Source organism: Pelophylax lessonae, assembly GCF_965119305.1.
Source record: "Pelophylax lessonae genome assembly, chromosome: 13".
NCBI classification, from domain to species: Eukaryota; Metazoa; Chordata; class Amphibia; order Anura; family Ranidae; genus Pelophylax; species Pelophylax lessonae.
In genome coordinates, this window is record NC_138780.1 from 56,349,609 (window position 1) to 56,373,321 (window position 23,713).

The 23,713-nt window shown below is 45.8% G+C and overlaps 1 protein-coding gene across 1 annotated transcript in view; it reads left to right on the top strand.

Annotated features, from left to right (window-relative positions):
- The window catches only part of ZFYVE26 (zinc finger FYVE-type containing 26), a 1,347,068-nt gene that overhangs the window by 998,274 nt on the left and 325,081 nt on the right, over positions 1-23,713 (top strand). The window contains exon 33 of the mRNA XM_082275187.1: positions 19,183-19,380. Coding sequence (XP_082131313.1) covers positions 19,183-19,380 — 198 coding nt within the window. The remainder of the gene's footprint in view (positions 1-19,182; positions 19,381-23,713) is intronic.

Consider the following 23,713-nt stretch of genomic DNA (forward strand, 5'->3'; position numbering starts at 1 on the left):
GTCGGTGCATTCACCATCTGACCCATGAAATTGTCCTGCAAAACATTTAGGAACTGCCGAGCCTTGGCTGAATGCGCGGTTCCTTCTGCTCAGTCTATATCTGGAAAATTAAAGTCCCCCATTATAATGACATTTCCCATCCTTGCTGCCAATCCTATCTGTAAAAGGAGGTCCGTCTCCCCCTCCTCCCTCTGGTTGGGGGGCCTTAAAGCGGTAGTATCCCGCTTTTTGACACTTTTACCTACAGGTAAGCCTAAAATAAGGCTTACCTGTAGGTACAAATAATATCTCCTAAACCGACATGGTTTAGGAGATATTTACAGTGCATGCAGCCGCTCTCGCGAGCGGCGCATGCGCTCTGAAGGTCCGGGGGGACCTTCAATTAATTTGCCGGGAGCTTGCCGGAAAAATCACTCCCGTGCGCATGCGCGGGAGTGACGTCATCGCGGCTCCGGCCAATCATCGCACCGGAGCCGTCTCTTCCGGCCAATCACCGCGCCGGAGCCGCCGAACCCGGAAGAGACGGCGAGGGATCATGGCAGCTCCCGCAGCGATGTCCGGGGGTCTGTGTCGGGGCCTCGTTCTAAGGTAAGTTACACATAATGGGCTAGTATGCGATGCATACTAGCCCATTATGCCTTTGTCTTGCAGGTTTTTTTTTTTTTCTTTTTGGTTCTAAGGTTTTACAACCACTTTAAGCATACGCCCAATATTACCTTCCCCACAGCGCCTTCCCTTTGAAGTTCTACCCATAGGGATTCTGCCTCGTCCATAGCTCCATTATTATCATCCCCCATATTTACCTGTACACTGTTCTTAATATACAGACATACCCCTCCCCCTTTTTTACCTTCTCTATCTCTGCGATAAAGGGAATACCCCTGAATGGTCGCCATCCAGTCATGAGAGCTGTCAAACCAAGTCTCTGTTATCCCCACAGAGGAGTTTGAGGAGTAGTCCTCCTCAAACATCAGCAGCTCCAGCTCTCCCATCTTGTTAGCCAGGCTTCTGGCATTGGTATACAAACCTTGTAATTTTGACCGGTTACATATATCCTCATTTGATGTTTTTAGGCTGCTCTCTTGATTTTTCCCCATATCCACCCTGTTTTTGCTGAGTTGGCAGACCAATTGGTTCAGTGACTGCAGTTTGTCTGTGATGCCTCTTTCGAGGCGGCTCCCTTGATTTCAAAGTTATCTGTTTCTGCAGTGGTGCTTAGGCGTGTATCGGGGCTTAAGTGTTGGTCTGCAGACCAGACTTCTAAAAAAAAAAAAAAAAAAAAAAGCTCTAATTTACCCTTTCCAGGCGATCGCCTGTTTGGGGCTACCCTGGAGGACATCATTAAGTGTCTCACAGGGGGGAAAGAACCTTGTCGTAGACGCGGCTCTTCTTTCTCGGCACATAAAATGTTTTTTCATCCCTCAGGGTCCCCTGACAAGGGTTCAAAACCTTTCAAGCCCTCTTCGGGAGGTTCCAAGTGACCCTGGTCTTGAAGCTGAGAGTGGGTTTCTCTAGACCTGTGGACAAGGATCCCTTAGCAGTAGAAAGAGAGAAGTGCTTATGCCGCTGTACAGAACACTGGTGAGACCTCACTTGGAGTATTGTGCGCAGTACTGGAGGCCATATCTCCAGAAGGATATAGATACTCTAGAGAGAGTTCAGAGAAGAGCTACTAAACTAGTACATGGATTGCAGGAAAAAACTTACCAGGAAAGGTTAAAGGACCTTAACATGTATAGCTTGGAAGAAAGAAGAGACAGAGGGGATATGATAGAAACTTTTAAATACATAAAGGGAATCAACTTGGTAAAGGAGGAGAGCATATTTAAAAGAAGAAATACTACCACAAGAGGACACAGTTTTAAATTAGACGGGCAAAGGTTTAAAAGTAATATGAGGAAGTATTACTTTACTGAGAGAGTAGTGGATGCATGGAATAACCTTCCTGCAGAAGTGGTAGCTGCAAATACAGTGAAGAGAGTTTAAGCATGCATGGGATAGGCATAAGGCTATCCTTCATATAAGATAGGGCCAGGGACTATTCATAGGATTTAGATATATTGGGCAGACTAGATGGGCCAAATGGTTCTTATCTGCCGACACATTCTATGTTTCTTAGCATGAAGGTGCGCCTTCACCCATGCATGGGGTGGGGTTGGTTTCCGGGCCCCTGTGCTTACTTGGTAAACGACAAATGGGTCCACTAAGTGATTCTGTCCGGTTACAAGATAGTTTTGTTCTTGCCCTCCAGAAAGGTTATTTCCTTCCAATGTTTGTCTGTCCCCGGACTTATTGCAAGCTCTCTTCGGGGCGATGCAGGACCTGTTCCTTCAGGGAGTGATTGTCTTGGTTCCGGTATTTGAACAGTTTTAAGGTTTTTATTCAAAGCTGTTTACGGTCCCCAAAAAGGAGGGGAAGGTCCGTCCAATTCTGGACCTCAAGCCCCTGAACTGCTTTGTGTGGGCACAGAAATTCAGAATGGAGTCCATTCGCATGGTGGTGGCATCCCTACATCGGGGGTATTTTCTAGCCTCTATCAACATCAAGGATGCTTATTTGCACGTTCCAATATGTGCCCGACACCAGCATTTCCTCTGCTTTGCTGTAGGAGAGGAGCACAATCAGTTCATGGTGTTACTCTTTGGTCTCGCCTCCACTCCCAAGATCTTCACAGAAGTATTGCTCCTGGTTATGGCGTTGCTAAAATTTCCAGAAGTTGCACGGTGCGATTTTTTTTTTTTTTTTAATTCAACCATTTTATTGATTTCAATACATTACATATTATACATTTATATACATCAATTACAATCACATCCCTCACAACCCCCCTCCTCATTATTGTGATCCTTAAACCATACATCACTTCAAAAACCTAAAAAAAAAAAAAAAAAAAAAAAAAAAGGACACCAAACCAACACTGTGCTTATTCTAAATCCAATAACCACACAATTGTGTACCCTTGATATCCCTTTACTTATTCAACATATTGCATCATACAGCAAACTTTTATATAGTGTACTCTGACCTTTTCCCAATATGGGAAGGAGGATTCCCTTGCTAAATTCAACACCACATCACAAAAGAAAAAAAAAAAAGGGGGGGGGGGTGGGGAAAACCCCCCACAATCTCAGTGTTTATCATAGTTCCCATCCCCACCTATTGCAACCCCTTCACACCCCTTATTTATGCATCCTATTAATTCATACAACCAACATTATATATAGTGTACTCTGACCTTCCTCCCAATATGGGAGGAAGGATTAACTTGCTAAATTCAGCACCACCCACCAGAGAAAAAAAAAAAAAAAAAAGGGGGGGGTGGGGCAATATGCCCACCCATTACAACAAATACCCCATTACCTCACAATACACACTCACAGACAGACGAGATATTGCACGAGCGCTCTCCTATTCTTCAGAGCCTACCCTCCGTTGTTTCCTCCACTGCCACACCGCTGAAGAGAGGGTCCGAGGGCTTTACAGAAAAAAAAAATAAAATTAAGGGGAGGGGGGAAAATGGAAGAAAAGAGGGGGGGGAGAAAGGAAAAAGACAGGAAGAAAAATTCCCCCCTCCACCCCCCCTCCCTCCAGTCCTCCCCCCCCTTGATCCCCCCCCCCACCATCCCCCATCGCCACCTAACTCACCTCCTGTAAATATTCTTCAGAACATGTGAAATTCGTCCATGTTTGCCATCTCAACCTATGTCTTTCTTCCATATTTAATCGTGCTGCTGTCAATGCCTCCATCCTATGGATTTCCCTAATCTTAGCATACCATAGTCTTAGTGTTGGTGGTTGTGTTAGTCTCCACATAGCGGGTATACATGCTTTAGCCGCGTTCAATAGATGTATCAAAATCGAATTTCTATATCGCTTAATTGAATTGCTCGTGCAATGTAATAAACATAAAGCCGGGTCTTCTCTCACCTTATTCAATGTCAACTTTTCAACTATTCGGGCCACCTCATTCCAAAAGTCCCCAATAGCGGGGCATGACCAGAATATATGGACCAATGTTCCTCCTACTTCCCCACACCTCCAGCATTTATCCGGATGTTTTTGATCCATTTTGTGAAGGGTCCATGGCACCCTATACCATCTGGTTAATATTTTGTAACCAACCTCTTGGTATCTACTGGCTAATGAGGCCTTGTGCGCTAGTTTTAGAATTTTATTTACTTGCTGTTGGTTAAATGAGACCGCTAGGTCCTGTTCTCACCTCTGCACAAAGCTCGGGGGGTCTGGCACGTGTATCGAGTAAGATCGAGTACAGATAAGAGAGTACGCGCGAGATTCTCTCTTCTCCCTTTCAAAGGGCCTCAAATACTGATAACGGGCGTGGTAAATAGCCCTGATTCTGTAACTGCTTACAGTAGTGTCTAAGTTGGAACGCACGGAACAAATCTAGCTTTCCTTCGGCCCATGATACCATCTCCTCCACAGTGGGAGGATCTTTTTGAGTCCACACGTCACATAATCTTGCTCTACCCTCTTTGGCCAAATCTATAATTCTCGCATTAGTATTCCCAGGGGTAAAGAGTGAATTCCCCACCAAGGGCGTCAATGGAGAGATCGGCGGAGCCACTGTTTTATAATTTTGTATTTTTGATGCTACATGTAATGTTGCCCCAATTGTCGGATGCCCCCAAATTATCTCAGATTTCGCAATAGGAGTCCATGGGGCCACTGGTAAGGGGGAGTTCATGATTTCCCTTTCCATCTGCACCCACTGTTTATGAGAATAATTGCAGTGCCAATCATAAATTCTCATGAGGTGGGCTGCCCTGTAGTACCGAAGCAAATCAGGTAAGCCCATCCCTCCTTTTGCCTTTGGAAGGGTCAGAGTCTGAATGCCTATACGCGGAGATTTCTTCGCCCAGATGAAGGATCGAAACAATGCCTTCGCCTGTTCAAAGAATACCATCGGTAATGCTATTGGCACAGCCTGTATAACATACAGCAAACGAGGCAGTACATTCATTTTCAAAGCACTGCAACGGCCAAACCATGACAGGGCCAATGTCTGCCATTTTCGTACATCGCCCCTAAGTGTCCTCAGAAGTGGGGAGAAATTTTCCTCATATAAATCCACCGGATTTGGAGTGATATGTATCCCTAAGTATACTATTGATTGATTATTCCACTGCAGGGGGAGTAATGTCCGTAGATCTCTCCATTTTCCCATAGGTATGGACACATTTAATGCTATCGACTTTGAAATATTCATTCTGAAAAAAGACACCTTCCCATACTCTTTGATAGCATTCAAAATTTGTGGTAGTGATTTGTCAGGTTCTGTCACAAAGAATAACAGGTCATCTGCATAGGCTGCTACCTTCTGTTGCCCTTTCAACATCTCAGGTCCTGCTATTTCGGGGTTTTGGCGAATCTTTGTAACACTCCTGCGTTTTCTGAAACAAGATGGATTTGCAGCTGCAGAAAAACTCCACTCAGCAGTCATGTAGAGATACGTTGAGATACCAATTCCAACTCCCAAGACTCATCACTGTGGTCTGTCTGATTCAGCATACAAATATACACACTCAATAAGATGTTCCTGGAGTGATAGATGTATATAGCAGTATAGTGGTGATGAGCTGAAGAGACAGGTATGAACAGTGACAATAGGTGAACAGCTCTTGAGAGAAATGTTCATGAGAGTATAGATGGTAACAGGTAGGATGCAGATAGGTTAGCAATCATGTATGGTAGTAGGTGGTAGGATAGCAGATGACACACAGGAGAGACTAACCCAGTGCAAGGATAGATGTTAGTAGGCTCAAGAGCTAGCAATCTAAATAATAGTGCAGATGATAGTAACAGTCCTTAATATGCAGAGCTAGATCGTGTAAGCTTAGTAGGAAGGTTATGGAGGATTCCCCTGCGGGGTACTTATCACTAATAGCAAGCAGTAGTAGAGAGGTTCGGTATGAGCGAGTGATCCGGTAGCGGGATACAGGGATCAGTAGCGAGGTTCCGACAGCGAGGTACGCTTGTAAGCATATGAGCTTCAAGGCAGGTTGAACGAACATGTGAGTGAGAACGCCGGCGGTTGAAATACGCGCTCTGCGGCGCTCAGTGATGACAGCATCGGTCTTAAAGGTGTATGCGCACCTACCAGAAGAGAATGGTGGGACGCATACACTGAATTGGAAAGTGGAATAAGGGTACCGGAGGTACCAGAACATTACAGTACCCCCCCCCTTAAGGCCGGCTCCGGAAGGCCTCTAGAACTGGTTTTTCCGGGTATTTCGCGTGAAAATTGCGAATCAGCCTAGGGGCATGTATATCAGAGGTATCCAGCCAGGTGTCGTCTTGGGGCCCATAGTTCTTCCATCGTACTAGATATTGGAGTCTTCTTCTGTGGATACGAGAATCCAGAATCTCCTTTATCTCATATTCTTCTCCGCCTTCAACTTGTACAGGAGGTGGAGGTGGGATGGTAGTCCTTATTTCTTGGTCAGGAACATGGGGCTTCAGTAGCGACACATGGAAGATGGGATGTATCTTGAGGTCTGTTGGTAATGTGAGCTGTACTGCAGCTTTTCCAATAAGTTTCCTGATTGGGAAGGGTCCCAAGAATAGAGGCCCAAGCTTTTTGCTAGGGATCTTTAATCTTAAGTTTTTTGTTGATAGCCAAACGAGGTCCCCAATAGCATACTGAGGAGAAGGTCTTCTACGAAGGTCATAGTACTTTTTTTGTTGACTATGAGCGTGTGAGATGGTAGTATTAAGTAAACCCAGAGAGTCTTTTATTTGGGTAAGATAGTCTGAGGCTACTGGGTTACTTGATGGAAGGATGCGTGGTGGAAGAATAGTGGGATGAAACCCATAGTTCAAGTAGAACGGACTCTGTTTGGTCATACTGTGGGTTGCGTTGTTGTAGGCAAATTCTGCCAGAGGGAGGAGATCCACCCAATCATCCTGTAGGTATGATGTGTAGCAACGTAAATATTGCTCGATGCACTGGTTGACTCTTTCAGTCTGTCCGTTGGTCTGAGGATGGTAGGGAGAAGTGAGCTTTCGCTCAATTCGTAGTATGTGACATAGTTCTTGCCAAAACTTGGAGATGAATTGTGATCCATGGTCAGACAAAAGAGTTTTTGGAATTCCATGTAACTTAAAGACATGTTTCATCAGTAGTTCCGCTGTTTGTTTGGACGAAGGTAGTCTGCGAATAGCAACGAAATGTGCCATCTTTGTCAGATGGTCCACTGACACTAAAATGGTATTAAATCCTTTGGAAGGTGGTAGTTCTACTATAAAGTCCAAGGACACAACTTCCCATGGAGTCTGGGGTATTGGTAGACTGCATAGTAGACCGGATGGTTTTGTAGTGTCAATTTTGGACCTGGCACAGACGTTGCATGAAGAGACAAATTTTTGTATAGATGTCTTCATATCAGGCCACCAAAACTGCCTGGTAAGCAAATTAAGGGTCTTTGTCATACCCATATGTCCTGCCATAGGCACATCATGTGACAATTCCAAGATCTTGGTGCGCATAGAAGGGGGTATGTAGAGTTTGTCGTTGTAGTAGAGGAAGCCTTCTGCATCAGCACTTAGTTGTGGTGGAGGTGAATCCAAACCTATACTGTGCAGAATCTCTTCCTTCAAGGAACGCACAACCCCAATAATACGCTTGTAGGGTATTATAGGAACGGAAGGGATTTCGGAGCAATTATCTTCAGTTAATCGTGATAGCGCATCCGCTTTTTTATTCTTGTCTGCAGGTGTGTAGGTCACTAGGAAGTTAAATCTTAGGAAGAATAGTGACCATCGTACCTGCCGGTGGGAGAGGGTTTTGTTAGTCTGAAGATATTGAAGATTTTTATGATCTGTATATATGAGTATTGGTAATCGGGTGCCTTCAAGTAGATGTCGCCAATTCTCCAGAGCCAGTTTTATAGCAAGCAGTTCCTTTTCACCCACTGGGTAATTCACCCCTGGGCTGCTTAGAGATTTAGAGAAGAAGGCGACTGGATGGAGTGGTGAAGTATTCCTTGGTCGTTGGGAGAGTACTGCTCCTACTGCCATATTTGACACATCTACTTCCAGAATGTATTGGAGGGATGGGTCTGGATGGCGTAGTATGGGAGCAGAGGTAAAGCTTGTTTTTAACAAGCGAAAAGCTTCATTTGCTTCATCTGACCAATTAAATGGTTTCTTAATACTTGTGAGTTGTGTGAGAGGTCTCACAATGGCAGAGAAGTTCTTGATGAACTTCCTATAGAAGTTTGAAAATCCAAGGAATCGCTGTATCCTAGAAATAATACTTCTTCTTTATGAAATAAGCATTTTTTTAGTTTCACGTATAGATTGTGTGTGAGTAATCTGGATAACACAAGTCTTACATGTTTTATATGTTCAGACAAGGATCGTGAATAAATAAGTATATCGTCCAGATATACCACAACACAGACATCAAGTAAGTCTCTAAAGATATCGTTTATGAATCGTTGGAAGGCTGCGGGAGCGTTACATACCCCAAATGGCATTACAAGATATTCGAACAATCCGTATCTGGTTCTCAATGCTGTCTTCCACTCATCTCCATCACGGATTCGGATTAGATTGTATGTCCCTTTCAGGTCCAATTTTGAAAAGTAGGTAGCTCCACGCACTTGTTCAATGAGTTCAGGGATAAGCGGCAAAGGATAGCGATCTTTTACTGTAATGGCGTTCAATTGCCTATAGTCGATAATAGGCCTGAGACTTGAGTCTTTATTGCGGACAAAAAAAAGTCCTGCAGCTGTGGAAGAAGTGGAAGGTCTAATAAAACCTTTTGTCAAATTCTCATCCAAGTATTCCTTGAGATGGGAAAGTTCATCCTGCGAAAGAGGATAAACATGACCAAAAGGCAATTTACTATTTGGGAGTAGATCAATAGTGCAATCATAATCCCTATGGGGAGGCAGTACTTGAGCATTTTTCTCAAGAAAAACTTCGGACAGATCCTGATAGCATAGTGGTGCAATCTCATCTGACACCACAGACAGGATCTTTCCATAAGACGGGAGGTTACACGTACTCTCGCAATAGTAAGAGAGGAAGGTTAGGGTCCGTTTCTTCCAATCTATGGTTGGTTGATGTGTGTGTAACCAGGGAAGTCCCAAAACAATGGAAAAGTGGGGCGAAGATAATAGGTCGAAGGTAGTGGTCTCCGTATGAGACTCGTTAGTGGTGACTAGGAGTGCTTGTGTCTGATTAGTGATTGGGCCAGAAGATAACGGAATACCGTTAATAAGACTCACAGAGACAGGCTTAGGTTTTGAAATAATAGGTACTTTTTTTAAAGTAGCAAAACGTATATCGATATAATTTCCGCAAGATCCTGTGTCGATCATGGCCTTAGTGGTAATCCTAGTCTGGTCCCACTGCAATGTCAAACGAACAAAAAGATAAGGGTTAGTAAATGAAGTTGTCAATCCCCCTAGGGGGACATGTGAACACTCACCCTCTTTTTTGCGGACAAGGTGACAGACGCTTATCATGTGATCCGGGGATGCGCAGTACAAGCAAAGATTACTGGATCGTCTCCTGGCTCTTTCAGTAGTTGATAAAGGTGGGCGTATGGTTCCTACCTCCATAGGAGTATGGTCAACGGCCGAAATCCGAGAAGGACTGGACAATGGCATTCCCATTTTTTCAGCCTTTCTTTCTCGCAGCCTCCTGTCTATGTTGATACTGAGTTGTATCAAAGCATCCAGGGTGTCCGGTAAATCCGCTCGGGCGAGCTCGTCTTTAACGGCTTCTGATAGGCCGAGTCTAAATTGAGTTCTCAGAGATTTATCATTCCACCCTGAATCAAGGGTCCATCTTTTGAACTCTGCTACAAAGTCTTCTACAGGTCTCCTACCTTGTTTCAAGGACCTCAATTGAATATCGACAGTACTCTGCCTATTGGGGTCATCATATAGACTAGCGAGTTCCGCTAGGAATATTGCATAGGAGTTGAGAAGCTGATCATTTTTCTCAAAGAGAGAGTCTGCCCAGGCCCGTGGATCACCCGTTAGGTATGAAATAATAGTACAGACTTTGATATGATCAGTAAGGTAGGTACGAGGTTTTAGCAAGAAAAGTAACTGACAAGCGTTTTTGAATTCACTAAATTTTTTGCGATCACCTGTAAACACTAGAGGAGGATTTATTTTGGGTTCAGGGGGCTGAGCAGCGGCAAGTTGTGATAGACAGGTTACCTGCTGCTTCAGAGCCTGATTGTCTTCTTTTAATTCAGTAAGAGCGTGTATTAACGCAGTCACTTGTTGTTTTAATTGTGTCACTTGAGTGGGTAAATCTGCTGAATCCATTTTAGGTTCGTTCAATCTGTAACGCTCCTGCGTTTTCTGAAACAAGATGGATTTGCAGCTGCAGAAAAACTCCACTCAGCAGTCATGTAGAGATACGTTGAAATACCAATTCCAACTCCCAAGACTCATCACTGTGGTCTGTCTGATTCAGCATACAAATATACACACTCAATAAGATGTTCCTGGAGTGATAGATGTATATAGCAGTATAGTGGTGATGAGCTGAAGAGACAGGTATGAACAGTGACAATAGGTGAACAGCACTTGAGAGAAATGTTCATTAGAGTATAGATGGTAACAGGTAGGATGCAGATAGGTTAGCAATCATGTATGGTAGTAGGTGGTAGGATAGCAGATGACATACAGGAGAGACTAACCCAGTGCAAGGATAGATGTTAGTAGGCTCAAGAGCTAGCAATCTAAATAATAGTGCAGATGATAGTAACAGTCCTTAATATGCAGAGCTAGATAGTGTAAGCTTAGTAGGAAGGTTATGGAGGATTCCCCTGCGGGGTACTTATCACTAATAGCAAGCAGTAGTAGAGAGGTTCGGTATGAGCGAGTGATCCGGTAGCGGGATACAGGGATCAGTAGCGAGGTTCCGACAGCGAGGTACGCTTGTAAGCATATAAGCTTCAAGGCAGGTTGAACGAACATGTGAGTGAGAACGCCGGCGGTTGAAATAGCCGCTCTGCGGCGCTCAGTGATGACAGCATCGGTCTTAAAGGTGTATGCGCACCTACCAGAAGAGTATGGTGGGACGCATACACTGAATTGGAAAGTGGAATAAGGGTACCAGAGGTACCAGAACATTACAATCTTACAAAGTAGAGGCTCCAGAGCCAGAATAAAAATCAGTGGCGAAAGTGGGCATCCCTTTGCGAGTACCGTTTTTAATCTGAAAGAATTTGGTATTCCATCCATTGACCCTTACCGCCGCTGTGGGGCTAGAGTATAATGACATAATATACGTCATCATTCTTCCTCCTAGGCCAATATGTGACAGGGTGGCCCTGATGAAATTCCAGGCCACCCTGTCAAAAGCCTTTTCGGCATCAATGGACAGAAGCATCATTGGTATTTTTTGTCGTCGCATATGAAAGACCAGGTCGATTGCCCGGGTAGTATTATCCCTCGCCTCTCTTGTAGGGACAAATCCAACTTGATCAAGATGGATTAAATTCGGGACATAAGGCAAAATCCGATTCGCTATCACCCTTGCGAATAATTTAGTGTCGAGGTTTAGCAATGAAATTGGGCGGTAACTTCCACATATCGTGGAATCTTTCCCTTCTTTATGGATCTGGGTGATATAGGCCCTTAAAGAATCTACTGGCATGTCCCCCCCGTCCCCAATATGATTTAAATGTGCCAGTAACGGCATTTTTAGGACTTTGAAAAACTGTTGATAATATGTTAATGAAAAGCCATCCGGGCCTGGGGCTTTATGTGGTTTTGTTTGATCTAATGCCAGTTTTAATTCTTCCTCTGAAATCCTCTCCTCTAAAGCTCTCGCCTGTTCTGCATCCAAAGAGGGCATTTCTGACTTTTTAATGTATTCAATCGCCTCATCGATGTCAGCACCCCCCCCCCCCTTTGTTGGTCCAGAGGAGGCAATATCATATAGATCCTGGTAAAATCTATAGAATTCTTCTGTTATTTCTGCCGTATCATATTTTCTTTGTCCACCTCTTCCTTGAATCTGCGAGATTACCGTACGCTTCTGAGGGCCCCTTAGGGCCCGCGCAGGCATCGCGCCTGGCTTATCTGCATATTCATAAAAATGCCTCCTTTGTGCCACTAAGGATCTCATCACTTTCTCATATAACAGACCATTTAATTTTTCCCTTGCCTTAGTGAGGGGTACTAAGTGAATTTTCGCCACTGACTTTTTGTGAGCTGAACTCAGAGCCTCTATCTGGGACATCAGATCTGAGATCTCTCTTTCTTTTTCACGTTTACGTTTTGAGCCCAGCCTGATCAATACTCCCCTAATAACGCACTTATGGGCCTCCCAGATATTCGATGGAGATATTTGTGTACTCGTGTTTTCCTGAAAATAGTTTACCAGTTCTGTCTCTATCTCCATCTTTGTATCTATAGTCTGCAATAAAGATTCATTCAGTCTCCATGTCGGTGGTCTTATTGGACCTTCATCAAAATTTATTGTAACATGTATCAGAGTGTGATCCGACACGGAGAAAGAGTCAATCTGAGAAGACATCACTCTGGAAAGATCCGCCTGCAAAATCATAATCCGATCTATCCTAGAGTACCTGTTGTGTATTGCTGAGTAATATGTGTAATCCCTCTCCTGGGGGTTCAAGAGTCTCCAAGGGTCAATTAGATTAAGGAGAGAGAGTTCCCGGCTTAATTTTTTCAAACGAGCATATGGCAAATGGGATGTACCCATTGAGGTGTCCAATAAGGGCTCTGGAGCGTAGTTAAAGTCTCCCACCATAATTAACGAGCCCTCCTGAAACTCCAATACCATTGGTGTCAACTTCATTAAGAACGCCACCTGATTGTTGTTAGGGAAGTAAATGTTTATCATCGTAACCGTCTTTTTCCCTATCTTTCCTTTTACCATTAGGTATCTTCCCTCTGGATCTGCTCGTGAGTCTATATAAGTCCAGGCTACCTCTCTCGCTAAAATCATACTGACTCCCTTGGATTTTGCAACTGGCGATGGAGCATGATATGCCCAAGGGAAGTCCCTATTATGTAATCTCGGAATTTTTTCACTTTTGAAATCCGTTTCTTGAAAAAATGCAATTTGAGTTCGGCTACGACGCATGTCCCGCAATACCCTCGTTCTCTTTTGGGGGGTAGATAACCCCCTCACATTTAAAGACGAAATTTTTGTACCTTGCATTCTCCTCCCCCCTAGGTTAACCCCCAATAATATTTATATTATCTTCCAGGGAAACCGGAGGAGGAAAGCCGGGAGGAGGAAAGGAGGAGAGACTAGAGGGTAGGGAAATAAGGAGGTAAAAAAAAAAAAAAAGGGGGAGAAGGGGAGCCGTGAGGAAGAATATAACCACACACACAAAAAGAAAAAAAAAATTCCTTCTTCTCCCCGTCCTGTTAAATCCAACGGATGAAAACAGGGGTAGGGGAGAAGGAGAGAAGAAAAAAAAAAAAAGGGAGAAAAATTTAGTGTATATTGCGACAAACCCCTGTGGGTCCGCGCTCCCCTGGGCGTCCGCCCTTATCACCCAACTGAGATGGGTGGATAGGGGTCGGGGGGTGCTAACCTGGCTTTTTATGCATTTAAAAATTAATTCACATTATTATCACAAAGCCCATTCTTGATTCTGTTGAATCTGTTCCCGTTTTACACCACCCCCCTCCCCCTTACCACCTCACCATCCCTGACATAGCCACCCCCCTCGTTTGGCCCGCTCACACACCGACCCCATACCTAACCCAAAAACACAGCAATTTAAGCATGTCAATAAACATAGCCAACTTTACATATCGACCTTCTATGCTTAGTTCACTTCCATTAGTCCCTATTTACTTGCATCTTATGCCTCTATTCCTTAATAATCTCCCCCGACTGATTAGGTATTGAAAAAGTACCTAACCAATCTGGGACTTCAATTGGCTGTATTTTTAAGAAAGAGAAGAGGCCTTTTAACTGCTCAGGCCAACGTAGAATGAACAAAGAGGCCCCCTTCTTTATCTTTATATGAAATGGATGTCCCCAATGGTAGGTTGCTCCCGCTTGCTGAATTCCTTTAAGTAATGGCTTAACCATAGCCCGCATTCTTAATGTGTTCTTGGATAAGTCTGGCAAAATCTTGATCTTTGATCCTTCATATTCAAAGGGGCCTTTCTCCCATGCTTTCTGCATAATTAATTCCCTCTGGGAAAAAAAATGTATCCTAGCCAGAACGTCCCGTGGCGAGTTCACCCCCATACTACGAGGGGCCCTGACTCTATGTTCTCGATCTATTTCCATGGTCTCTGTGTGAGATCGGTCCAGTAAATCATTGAAAATTTCAGTTATCTTGCCTTTTAAATCAGGACCAGCTACGTCTTCAGACAGACCCCTGAGGCGTACATTATTACGTTGTTGCCTGTTTTTACCGTCATCTTGCAGCAATTGGAGCATAATTAACTGTTTAGAAATCAATTTATGCGAGTCCTCAATATACTCCATTCTTTCCACTTGCTGGTTTTGCCCCTTCTCCATCACCTCAATTCTATTATCCATCTGGTTAATCTGCCCCTTCAATGTATTTATTTCCAAGGTTAAAGAACTTACTATGCTTGCAGCAATCTCAGTCAAGTCCTGCTTGGTGGGCATCACAGATAGAAGCTCCTTCCATTCCTCTGACTGTGTATATGGAGCTTGAGGTGATGAGGGATCTGCCTCCCGCTGTTCAGCCCCTGGTGAAGATAACTCCTCCATCTCTCTTACGGTAGATTGCTCTAGGGGTTCGTTACTGTTTCTAATCGCTTTAGTATCTTTTTTGGCCACAGCTGCGGTATTTGTGCCCGCTCTCATCGGCGCCATCCTGGAGCGTTCCTCCACTCCTTCCCTCCGCTGTCCCCGGAGGAAGTAAGCGGATATATCTGCTCTCCGGCCCGGCCGTCCTTGGCTCTCTCGAGCGTACCGCTCTACGGTTTGCATGGGCCGTATGCCGCAACTGTACGGCCTCAGTCGCCGGCTACCTCCTCTGCCACCGGAGGCAGCCGCTACCGTCCTTCCGTCCGTCTCCGATCAGTCGCTTCGGGAGCCTCGTGGGGTGAGCGTGTGAGCACGCCGGCTACGTACTACTGCTCTCGCGAGACTTCGGGGTATGTGGCTGCTTCTCACTCACTGCATCATGCGGACGCCCAAACGGAGAGCACGGATTACCACAGAGCTCCTCCTCACGGCGTCATCTTCCGGCCACCGCCCCCTCTGCAGCGGTTATGCCTGAAACCGCTTCTGCATGGTGCGATTTGTCTACTGTTGTCCAGCAGGCGGCCCTCCCTCCGGACTTGCATGTGAGTGCTGGGCCTGATGGTGTCTACCTTTTTAAGGTGGTTCCATTTGCACAGTTCCATACGAGGTCTCTCCAAAGAGAGATCCTGGTGAAATGGGACAAGTGTACAAAGTCTCTGGACCATTCGATTCTGCTGAGTCGGGAAACCTGGGGTTCCCTGGTCTAGTGGCTTCGCTTTTCTACTCTTCGGCAGGGCAAATCTTTTCTCCCCTTGTATTGGACTGTGGTCACTACGGATGTCATTCTGTCTGGGTGGAGAGGTGTTCTGGGACTCAGCTCCGCTCAGGATTGTTGGATGCTGGAGGAATCCAGACTACCGATCATTGTCTTGGAACTGCGGGCGATCAGGCTGTGCCTGGATCACTGGATGGATCGGCTTCAGGGGTCTCCCAGTATGGATTCAGTCAGACAATGCCATGGCAGTGGCTTATGGCAATCATCAATGTGGAATAAAAAGTGTGTTAGTGGCTCTGGAAGTAGCCGCAATTCTCCGGTGGGCAGAAAGCTTTGTTCCGGCCCTCTCCGCTGTACACATTCCAGGAGTGGAAAACTGGCAGGCGGACTATCTCAGTCAGCAGGCATTTGACCAAGAGAGTGGTCCCTTCATCCAGATGTGTTTCATCTGATATGTCTGAAGTGGGGCACCCGGAGGTGGATTGGTTTGCATCTGGGCTGAACAGAAAGGTACCGAGGTCTGTGGCAAGGTTATAGGATCCTCTGGCAGATGCCAAAGATGCTTTCGTGGCCCCGTGTGGCCAGTATCATCTGATCTATGCCTTCCCTCCTGTCAGCTTCTTCCACGGCTTCTGGGCAGGTTCGAGGCCTGAAGGGATTAGTCATTCCGGTGGCCCCAGACTGGCCTTGCCAGTCTTGGTACACCCTCCTGGTGCGATTTGGTCACTGACATCCCTTGGAGACTGCCTCTCAGGGAGGACCTGCTGTCCCAAGGGGGAATCTTCAATCCTGCTTTACAGTCGCTTGCTTAGACGGCTTTGCTGTTGAAAGCCAGGTGCTGAGGGATAGAGGTTTTCCTGGGTCGGTGATTCTGACACTGCTGAAGGCTAGGAAATCTACCTCTAGAAATATTTACCATCATAAGTGGAAAGCCTACATTTTGTGTTGTGTCGGTGTTCACCCTCATTCTTTTTTGCCGGCTCGAATTTTGACCTTCCTTCAATTTCGGTGTTAGGCAGAAGCTGGCCTTGAGTACTATCAGGGGCCAGATGTCTGCCTTGGCGGTCTTCTTTTAGCGACCCTTAGCCACACATTCATTGGTGTGTACCAATGAATGCGTCGGTGCGGTCTCCTCTACCACCATGGGCTTTAAACTAGGTGCTGTCAGTTCTCCAAAAAGCCTCTGTTTGAAAATATTCAGGAGATTCCCCTGCTTAGGCTGTCTCAGAAGGTAGCTTTTTTGGTGGCCATCACTTCTGCTTGCAGGGTGTCAGAACTGGCGGCATTACCTTGTCGTACCCTCTATCTGGTGGTCCACAAAGATAAGGTGGTTCTTCGTACACACCCGTCGTTCCTACCTAAGGTGGTCTTTGACTTCCATTTGAATGAGGACATTGTGTTGCCTTCCTTGTGTCACAGGCCCACTTATCCCAAGGAATTTGTGTTGCATGTCTTGGATGTTGTTTGAGCGAATCGGGGGGTGTATCTGGCAGCCACAAAGTCTTTTCAGGGGTCAGACTCACGGTTTGTGATCATGGACAGGCCAAGAAAAGGGCTGTCTGCTTCTTCTGTGACCATTTCCACATGGATCAGACAGACGGTCACTCAGGGCTATTCTATCAGGGGTCAGGTTCCTCCCTTCCCTGTAATGGCACACTCTACTGGGGCGCTTAGTGCTTCTTGAGCCTTCCGTCATCAGGCATCAGTGGCGCAGGTTTGAAAGGTGGCCACTTGGTCAACAGTGCATACTTTCACTAGGTTCTAAAAAGTGGATGTGTTGGCATCTGCAGATGCTTCCTTTGGCCGCAAAGTTTTGCAGGCTACTGTTTGCAGGGGGTCTGTTCCCCCTTTGGTGGTGTAGTATTTAGGTTGGGCTTGCCTTGGAAACTAATATACGCTTGATGCACAAATAACTCAGTTGCGCTAATAAGTGCACTTTTGGATATTAATATACGCCAAGCGCTATCAATCCCATTGTGCTAAAAAGCACAGTTCTCTGCTCTTTTGTATAAGGTAATTGAGCGCGCTCAGCAGTAATCAGAAATACAGACACAAAGTCTGCTATCACCTTGGATGCTCACAAGAATGTCCTGTCTAAGAAGGGGAGCTCCATTTATTTATGAGACAAAGGAAGTAATGGCTATAACCACATCAGCACATCAGTTCCCAATTCACAGTTACATGACACGAGTTACTCACATAGAATCAGCCAATAACACATTTGTATACATTCAAATGTACAATAGAAAGAGGAGGTATACAATTGTGAATGAGCAGAACAGTGTGTTTGGCTTCCAGCCTAAAACTACACAACGAAACCAGCATGTAGAACCGTAAACGTTGATCTGATCAAACCAGTGCATGTATTCCCACCACTACTACTGGCATGAATCCCATTTAGGAAAGCTTCAGGGAATAATGCCTATTAGGATTAAACTACTGTTCCCATAGACGTGAGGCTATCTGCAGCATTAAGAGCCATGCGGTTTTCGCTATGGTGATCAGGCATAGAAGAAAGACATGAGCGTGTATCACTTCATAAAGGCAGATGGATATCAAAATGATATTTACTCCGCACTGCAATACACATAGCTCTATACCGGCAAACAGACCTACGCATGGAGTGTTTACCGGTGGAGATGTCTATGCTGAGTAAACGCAGTAGCCTTTCCCAATGCCGGTTTGCCCGTACATGCTCTAATGAGCGTATTGCATGCAAACCGACAATCTAAACAAAACACATCCTGAAAAATGTCTACACTAGTCCTAATAGAATTTCCACAACAGGCTCCAGTTTTTTTGTTAAGCACCTGTTCTGTGGTTGGCTCTAGCGTTTAGCCTTAAATTATTTTATTTTCCCACCCCTCATGTTTGGCACTGCTTGAGGACGTCGCTATGGTTCTGAATATTGAGTGCTGTGTCCGTCAATGAACGAAAGAGAAAATAGGATTTTTGTACTTGCCATAAAATCAATTTCTCTGAGTTCATTGACTGACACAGCAGCCACCCCTCTATGGAGTTTTAATACTTGGGACACAGCCTATAGCAGATAAGGGGATGTTAACCAGCTAGGACTGCCCATAGGCATAGCCAAGTCTTTGTTTCTGCCTAGTGTCCTCTGCCTGTAAGGGGGCGATATAACCCTATGGTTCTGAATATGGAGTGCTGTGTCCGTCAATGAACTCCGATAAATGGATTTTACAGTTAATACAAAAATCATATTTTTAATATTTTCAGGGGGACCTATCAGGTAGACTGAATGGGTTCCTGTAACTACTATTGGCAGCCCAGCATATAGGATTGCATACAAATATTTTTTTTCCCCTTATATTGGTTGAACTTGGTGGACGTGTGTCTTTTTTCTATCAGACTAACTATGTAACTATGCACAGCAGAGTGCAGTAAAACCAGCACTAAAAGTACAAGCTAAATTGCAGCATTTTTGTTTTCTTACCACTTTAGTATTAATCCAGTCTTGTAGTTTTTAAAGCAATTAGTAATTAGTAAACCACACTGTTTTACAGCCAAATTTGAAAGAATTTTAGTAGCTGGATATCTTTTTATCGCACTGTTGCTGAATGCGTATCTGTGACTAGTCAAGGCATTAAATGCATGTTGCATTATAATCCTAATAGTTCCATTACATATTGTTCTTTGTTCTTCATTTTCTGTTTTCTGTGTGAACTCCTTTTTTTCAGGAATGCCCAGGAGACATTTTTATTGAAGGTATATTTGTACCAAGTTATGAACATGGTAAATTACATACCCTTGAAACCATGTTAGAATCTATTGACCCTTGTCTGGAGAGTTGGAGCACCTACCTCATTGACGCCTGTAAACATCTGCAAATGAAAAGTTTCTACAACATCTTGTATGAAATCCAACAGTTTATGAAAGTAGGTCTTGTCAAATAATTTTCCGAAGTTTTTAAAGTTTTATGGAGCAAAACATAATATGTAGGTAAAACAAAAGAATACACTAGAAACAGGACTTTATACTTTCCTAATAATGTTTAATAATAAATTAAAATATACACTTTTCTCTTACGTCCTCTGACAGTCGCAGCCCGTTCGGTATACCTTCACGAGTGGGTAATGGCGCCCTCTGCAGGAGTAAGGTAGGCAGTGAAAGGTTAATTAAAAAAGCCATTATCCTGATACAGTTAGCACTGTTCTCCAGTTTCATGCTGGCTAGCGTCCGGAATAGGTCTAGGTCTTCCCAGCTGGGACCTATGTCTTAGTTCTTTTGCTTTTTTCTTTTAAAAACAATTTTTTTCTTTGAAAATAGTCTTTTATTTCTCCTTCACTCACTATCGCTAGTTAATCAGGGGGATCCCTGGAGGACTGCAAGCGACAGCAGAGCTGGGCCTCGCACTGGATAATCTAGATCCTTATGGAGTCCCAGCCTGCCAACGAGCGTTGCAGGTCATTGGTAAGCCCAGGCCTCAGAACAACAGTGCCCCTGAGGACGGGGATGAGCCTGCGGAGATCCGTCTTTGCCGGGATGTCTCAACTTCGGAACGCCGTGTGTTGCTAGTATCCCTTCCTGGCTTACGGCACCCCCACTCAGGGTGGGAGGTGTTCCGTATCGGATCGGAGCCCGCTATCCGTGGAATGGTATGTGATGCTACCCCCCGTGTCCCTGGGACAGTTATCTGTGGGGTGTTATGTGGCCCACTCCTGGGGGGTGGCAGAAAAAGGTGGTGGTCTCTGTGATATTCCCCCTCCTGGCCATTTTGTGCAGCCCCTACCTCCCTGCCCCTGCTGGGGGCGCACTGTGGTGTACACTGCTATGGATGGGGGGTGTGGGGGCTTAGTGCATTCTTGGGGGTATTTCTGAGGTTCCCCGCGGTGGCCAGCTCCTGGGTTTTACACTGCCTTGGCGCCGATCGCTCGGCCGCCATTTTGGGTGAGGGCAGGCTTCTTTGTATGGGCAGCAGCCATTTTTTTCTGTCATTTTGGCGCCGGTTCGGGCACCATCTTTACTATTGGCGGCCGCCTAGTAAGGGTGGCGGGCCATTTTGCGAGTGCTTCCTCCCATTTGTTTCTATTAGGCATCATTTTCCTGTGGCTCAGGGCATGCATCGGCCTCTAGTGCATGAGGTCACTTCCTCTTCACTGCAACAGCGTGTGTGGAGGTCTGGGCAAGTACACTGTGGGGTGATTTTTGGCAGTTTTTTCGTGCATTTTCCTGCAAAACTGTACTTTCTCTGTGGCTATAGCTGTTTCAAGGGGTCTCCACGGCGTTGCAGTTTTGCGTTGTGGACCGCAGGAACCGCCATTTTAAAAGGCCAGTGTCCCCAAAGAAATTTTTATTGCAAAATTGAGTCATAGGATAACAAATTCCCTGCAGACCTGGTCGGTGCTTCAGGAACCCCTGAATCCTCTTCCATGGCCTCCTTATCTGCTGCACTTGCGATTTTGGCGTCCAAGGTGGATCTGCTGATGTCTGAACGCACTACTCAAAAACGGCCAATGCCCTCTGTCTTCTGACTCAGAGCCTGACTTGGTTGCCACAGACAACGTCCCCCCTGAGGGGTCCCAGTCCTCACATTCGGATGGGGAGGAGGAGTCCTCTTCTACTGTGGCGTGGGAAAACGCTATAGTGGATGCACTCATTTGCTCCATCAAGGAGACTTTAAATATTGATGATGAGCCCACAAAGTCAGGTAAGCAGGTTTCCTTCGGGTCCCGCAAAGCCCAGAAGTCGGGTCAGGTTTTTCCCTGCCCCGAGGAGTATCACGAAACTGTGAATGACCAATGGCATTACATCAAGCATATATTGGTGGTGCCTAAGCGGTTTAAATACCGCTATCCCTTTGCGGATCCTGTAGACAATCGTTGGACGGTGTCACCAAAGGTGGACCACACTGTTTCTAGGTTGAATAAATCCGCATTGATGCCTGTGGAGGACTCCCCGGTGTTCCGGATCCGGCAGATAGGCGCATGGAGTTGCTTTCCAGCCACATGTATTTGGTGGCAGGCCCCCTGCTAAAGCCTGTGTTCGCTTCGGTGATAGTTTCTCAACTCACGGAATGGTCCAAGGTGCTTAGGTGCACCTTAGTGGCGGAGTTGGCTTCTCTGGCTGCCCTTGGCATGGTGGATCAAATAACCCAAGCTGTGATGTACCTATGTGATGCGGCCTTGGATGAGACTCCTTTGGTCGCAAGGTTGTCTGCTGTTGGGGTTGCAATCCGCTGCATTATTTGGCTAAAAATTTGTCCGACTGACCACGCTTCCAAGAAGGCGGTGTCTGATGTCCCTTATGTGGGTAATCACCTTTTTGGGGATACTTCGAATGAGTTGATCAAAGGTCTTACGGGTGGTAAGAGTACCCTTTTGCCCCAAGCCTCTAAGGAAAAATCTCCCTGCGCTAGGCGGGGTCCTTCTTTCAAGGCTCATCATGGGTCCTTTCCTGCCTCAGGGACACAGGAAAAAGGTAAATCCTTCAAGACTTCAGACGGCCCCAGGAAGCCATGGTCCGGTAAACCCAAGGCCAGTCAGGCCGGTTCGGCAGCCCGGCCCTCCTCCGCCTGAAGGGGTGCCTTCACCCGTTTAAGGGGTGGGGGACGTCTGCGTTACTTTCGGGAACCCTGGTTGTCCCAACTTCGGGACAGGTGGGTTCACAAACTGATTCGTTCAGGGTATAAGATAGAGTTTCGATCTTACCCCGCAGACAGGTTTTTTCCATCAAATCTCCATCTGACTCCCGATCATTTAAGGGATCTCAAAGGGGTGGTGCAAGGGGAGGAGCCTGACAATGCCGCCAGCTAGGTGTGAGTGCTGATTGCCAGGGAGCTCCCATCCAGGAGGAAAAGGAGTAAGTATGCGGACTCATGCGGCTGCCTGGAGCTAACCCTCCCATCCTTCCACTAGCCCGCCCCTGCCTAGTTCTCATTTCTCTCCAAACGCCAGAATGCACGAGGTGGCTCTCGGAGAAGACAACGGCTCCAGGAAGAAGGTGGGGGAAGGAGACCAGAAGCCGGTACCATAGGAGGCCGGGAGGACAGGGGAACCTTGTGATCGGTACCCGGAGCTCGCAGGAAGTGGCTCCCCACTAGCAGTGTGAGAGGCAGACACCGGGGGAGCGTCGGAGCCACCGGCTAGGACGCGCCGAGATTCCGGAGGTCGGGAGAGGTGAGGGGGGAAACCCCCCGTAAAAGTTAAAGATTACTACTTTGTCTTAGAAAGTGAAGTGGAGTGACCCTATGCTGTTATATGAAATTGGACTTTGTACCTAAGTAAAGGGAAAGGCGAAAGAGATACCTGTGACTCTGCTGAAAGATAAGTAGATATTTGGAGGAAGTCTGCTGACACAGGATTATTAAAGCGGAGGTATAGGCCTTACCCATAAAAAACTGAAGGATAACAACCCTCTATAAAATACTGGGGCACTAGGCTGGAGTGAAACCAGGACAGTGAAATTGGAACCACCGGCGAACTTGTTGAAGGCATATATAAAAAAAAACTGGTTTATACTTACTGTGTGGGGGCATTAAGGAGGAAAGTGCATTTAAAATGAAAAACAAATCTGCAAAAGAAGGGGGAGGAAAACCTATAAAAATAAGTGCAAGTCCTGGGACGATTAAAAAGCATATGACCTCTGAGGTAACATACGCAAATGGCGAAAGACAAACAGCCCCCAAACCAAAGCAAGATTTGGAGTTATGTAAAAAGACCTGAAACCAAAAAACAACAGGGATAAATGGAGAAAATAATAATGGAATAGGAGAAGAGGAGGAATGTAGTGTTAAAGATCAACCGCCCACAAAACTAGAAATGATGGAGATGTTTTTTAGATTGGAACAGTCTATTAAAAGCTAGATGGCAACCCTTCATGGAGACTTAGGCCAAATGCTGAAAAGAGTTGAGGAAGTAGAGGAAAAAACTGACAGATACGGGAAAGAGATAAAAGTATTTGAAGATGAAATAAGGACACAGATGGTACAAAGAAACACATCTATATTAATAAAACCCCAGTGTCCCTGCGTCCGCTTTCCGTGTGTCCGTGATATTGCACTACTGCGCATGTGCTGAACGAACAGCCGCTGGGACGCAGAGAATACCGCCGCGGGAAAATTACTGTCACGGGCGAACCAAAGGTGCTGGAGACCCCAAAATTGTACCGCAGATGGCCAAGACACTCCCCTACAGCTGAGAAAAATTTTGCGGTTCGGGGATGAAAGGGCGCAGAACAGTGTCCCCGAGAACTGGGCCTCCCCCCGCCATA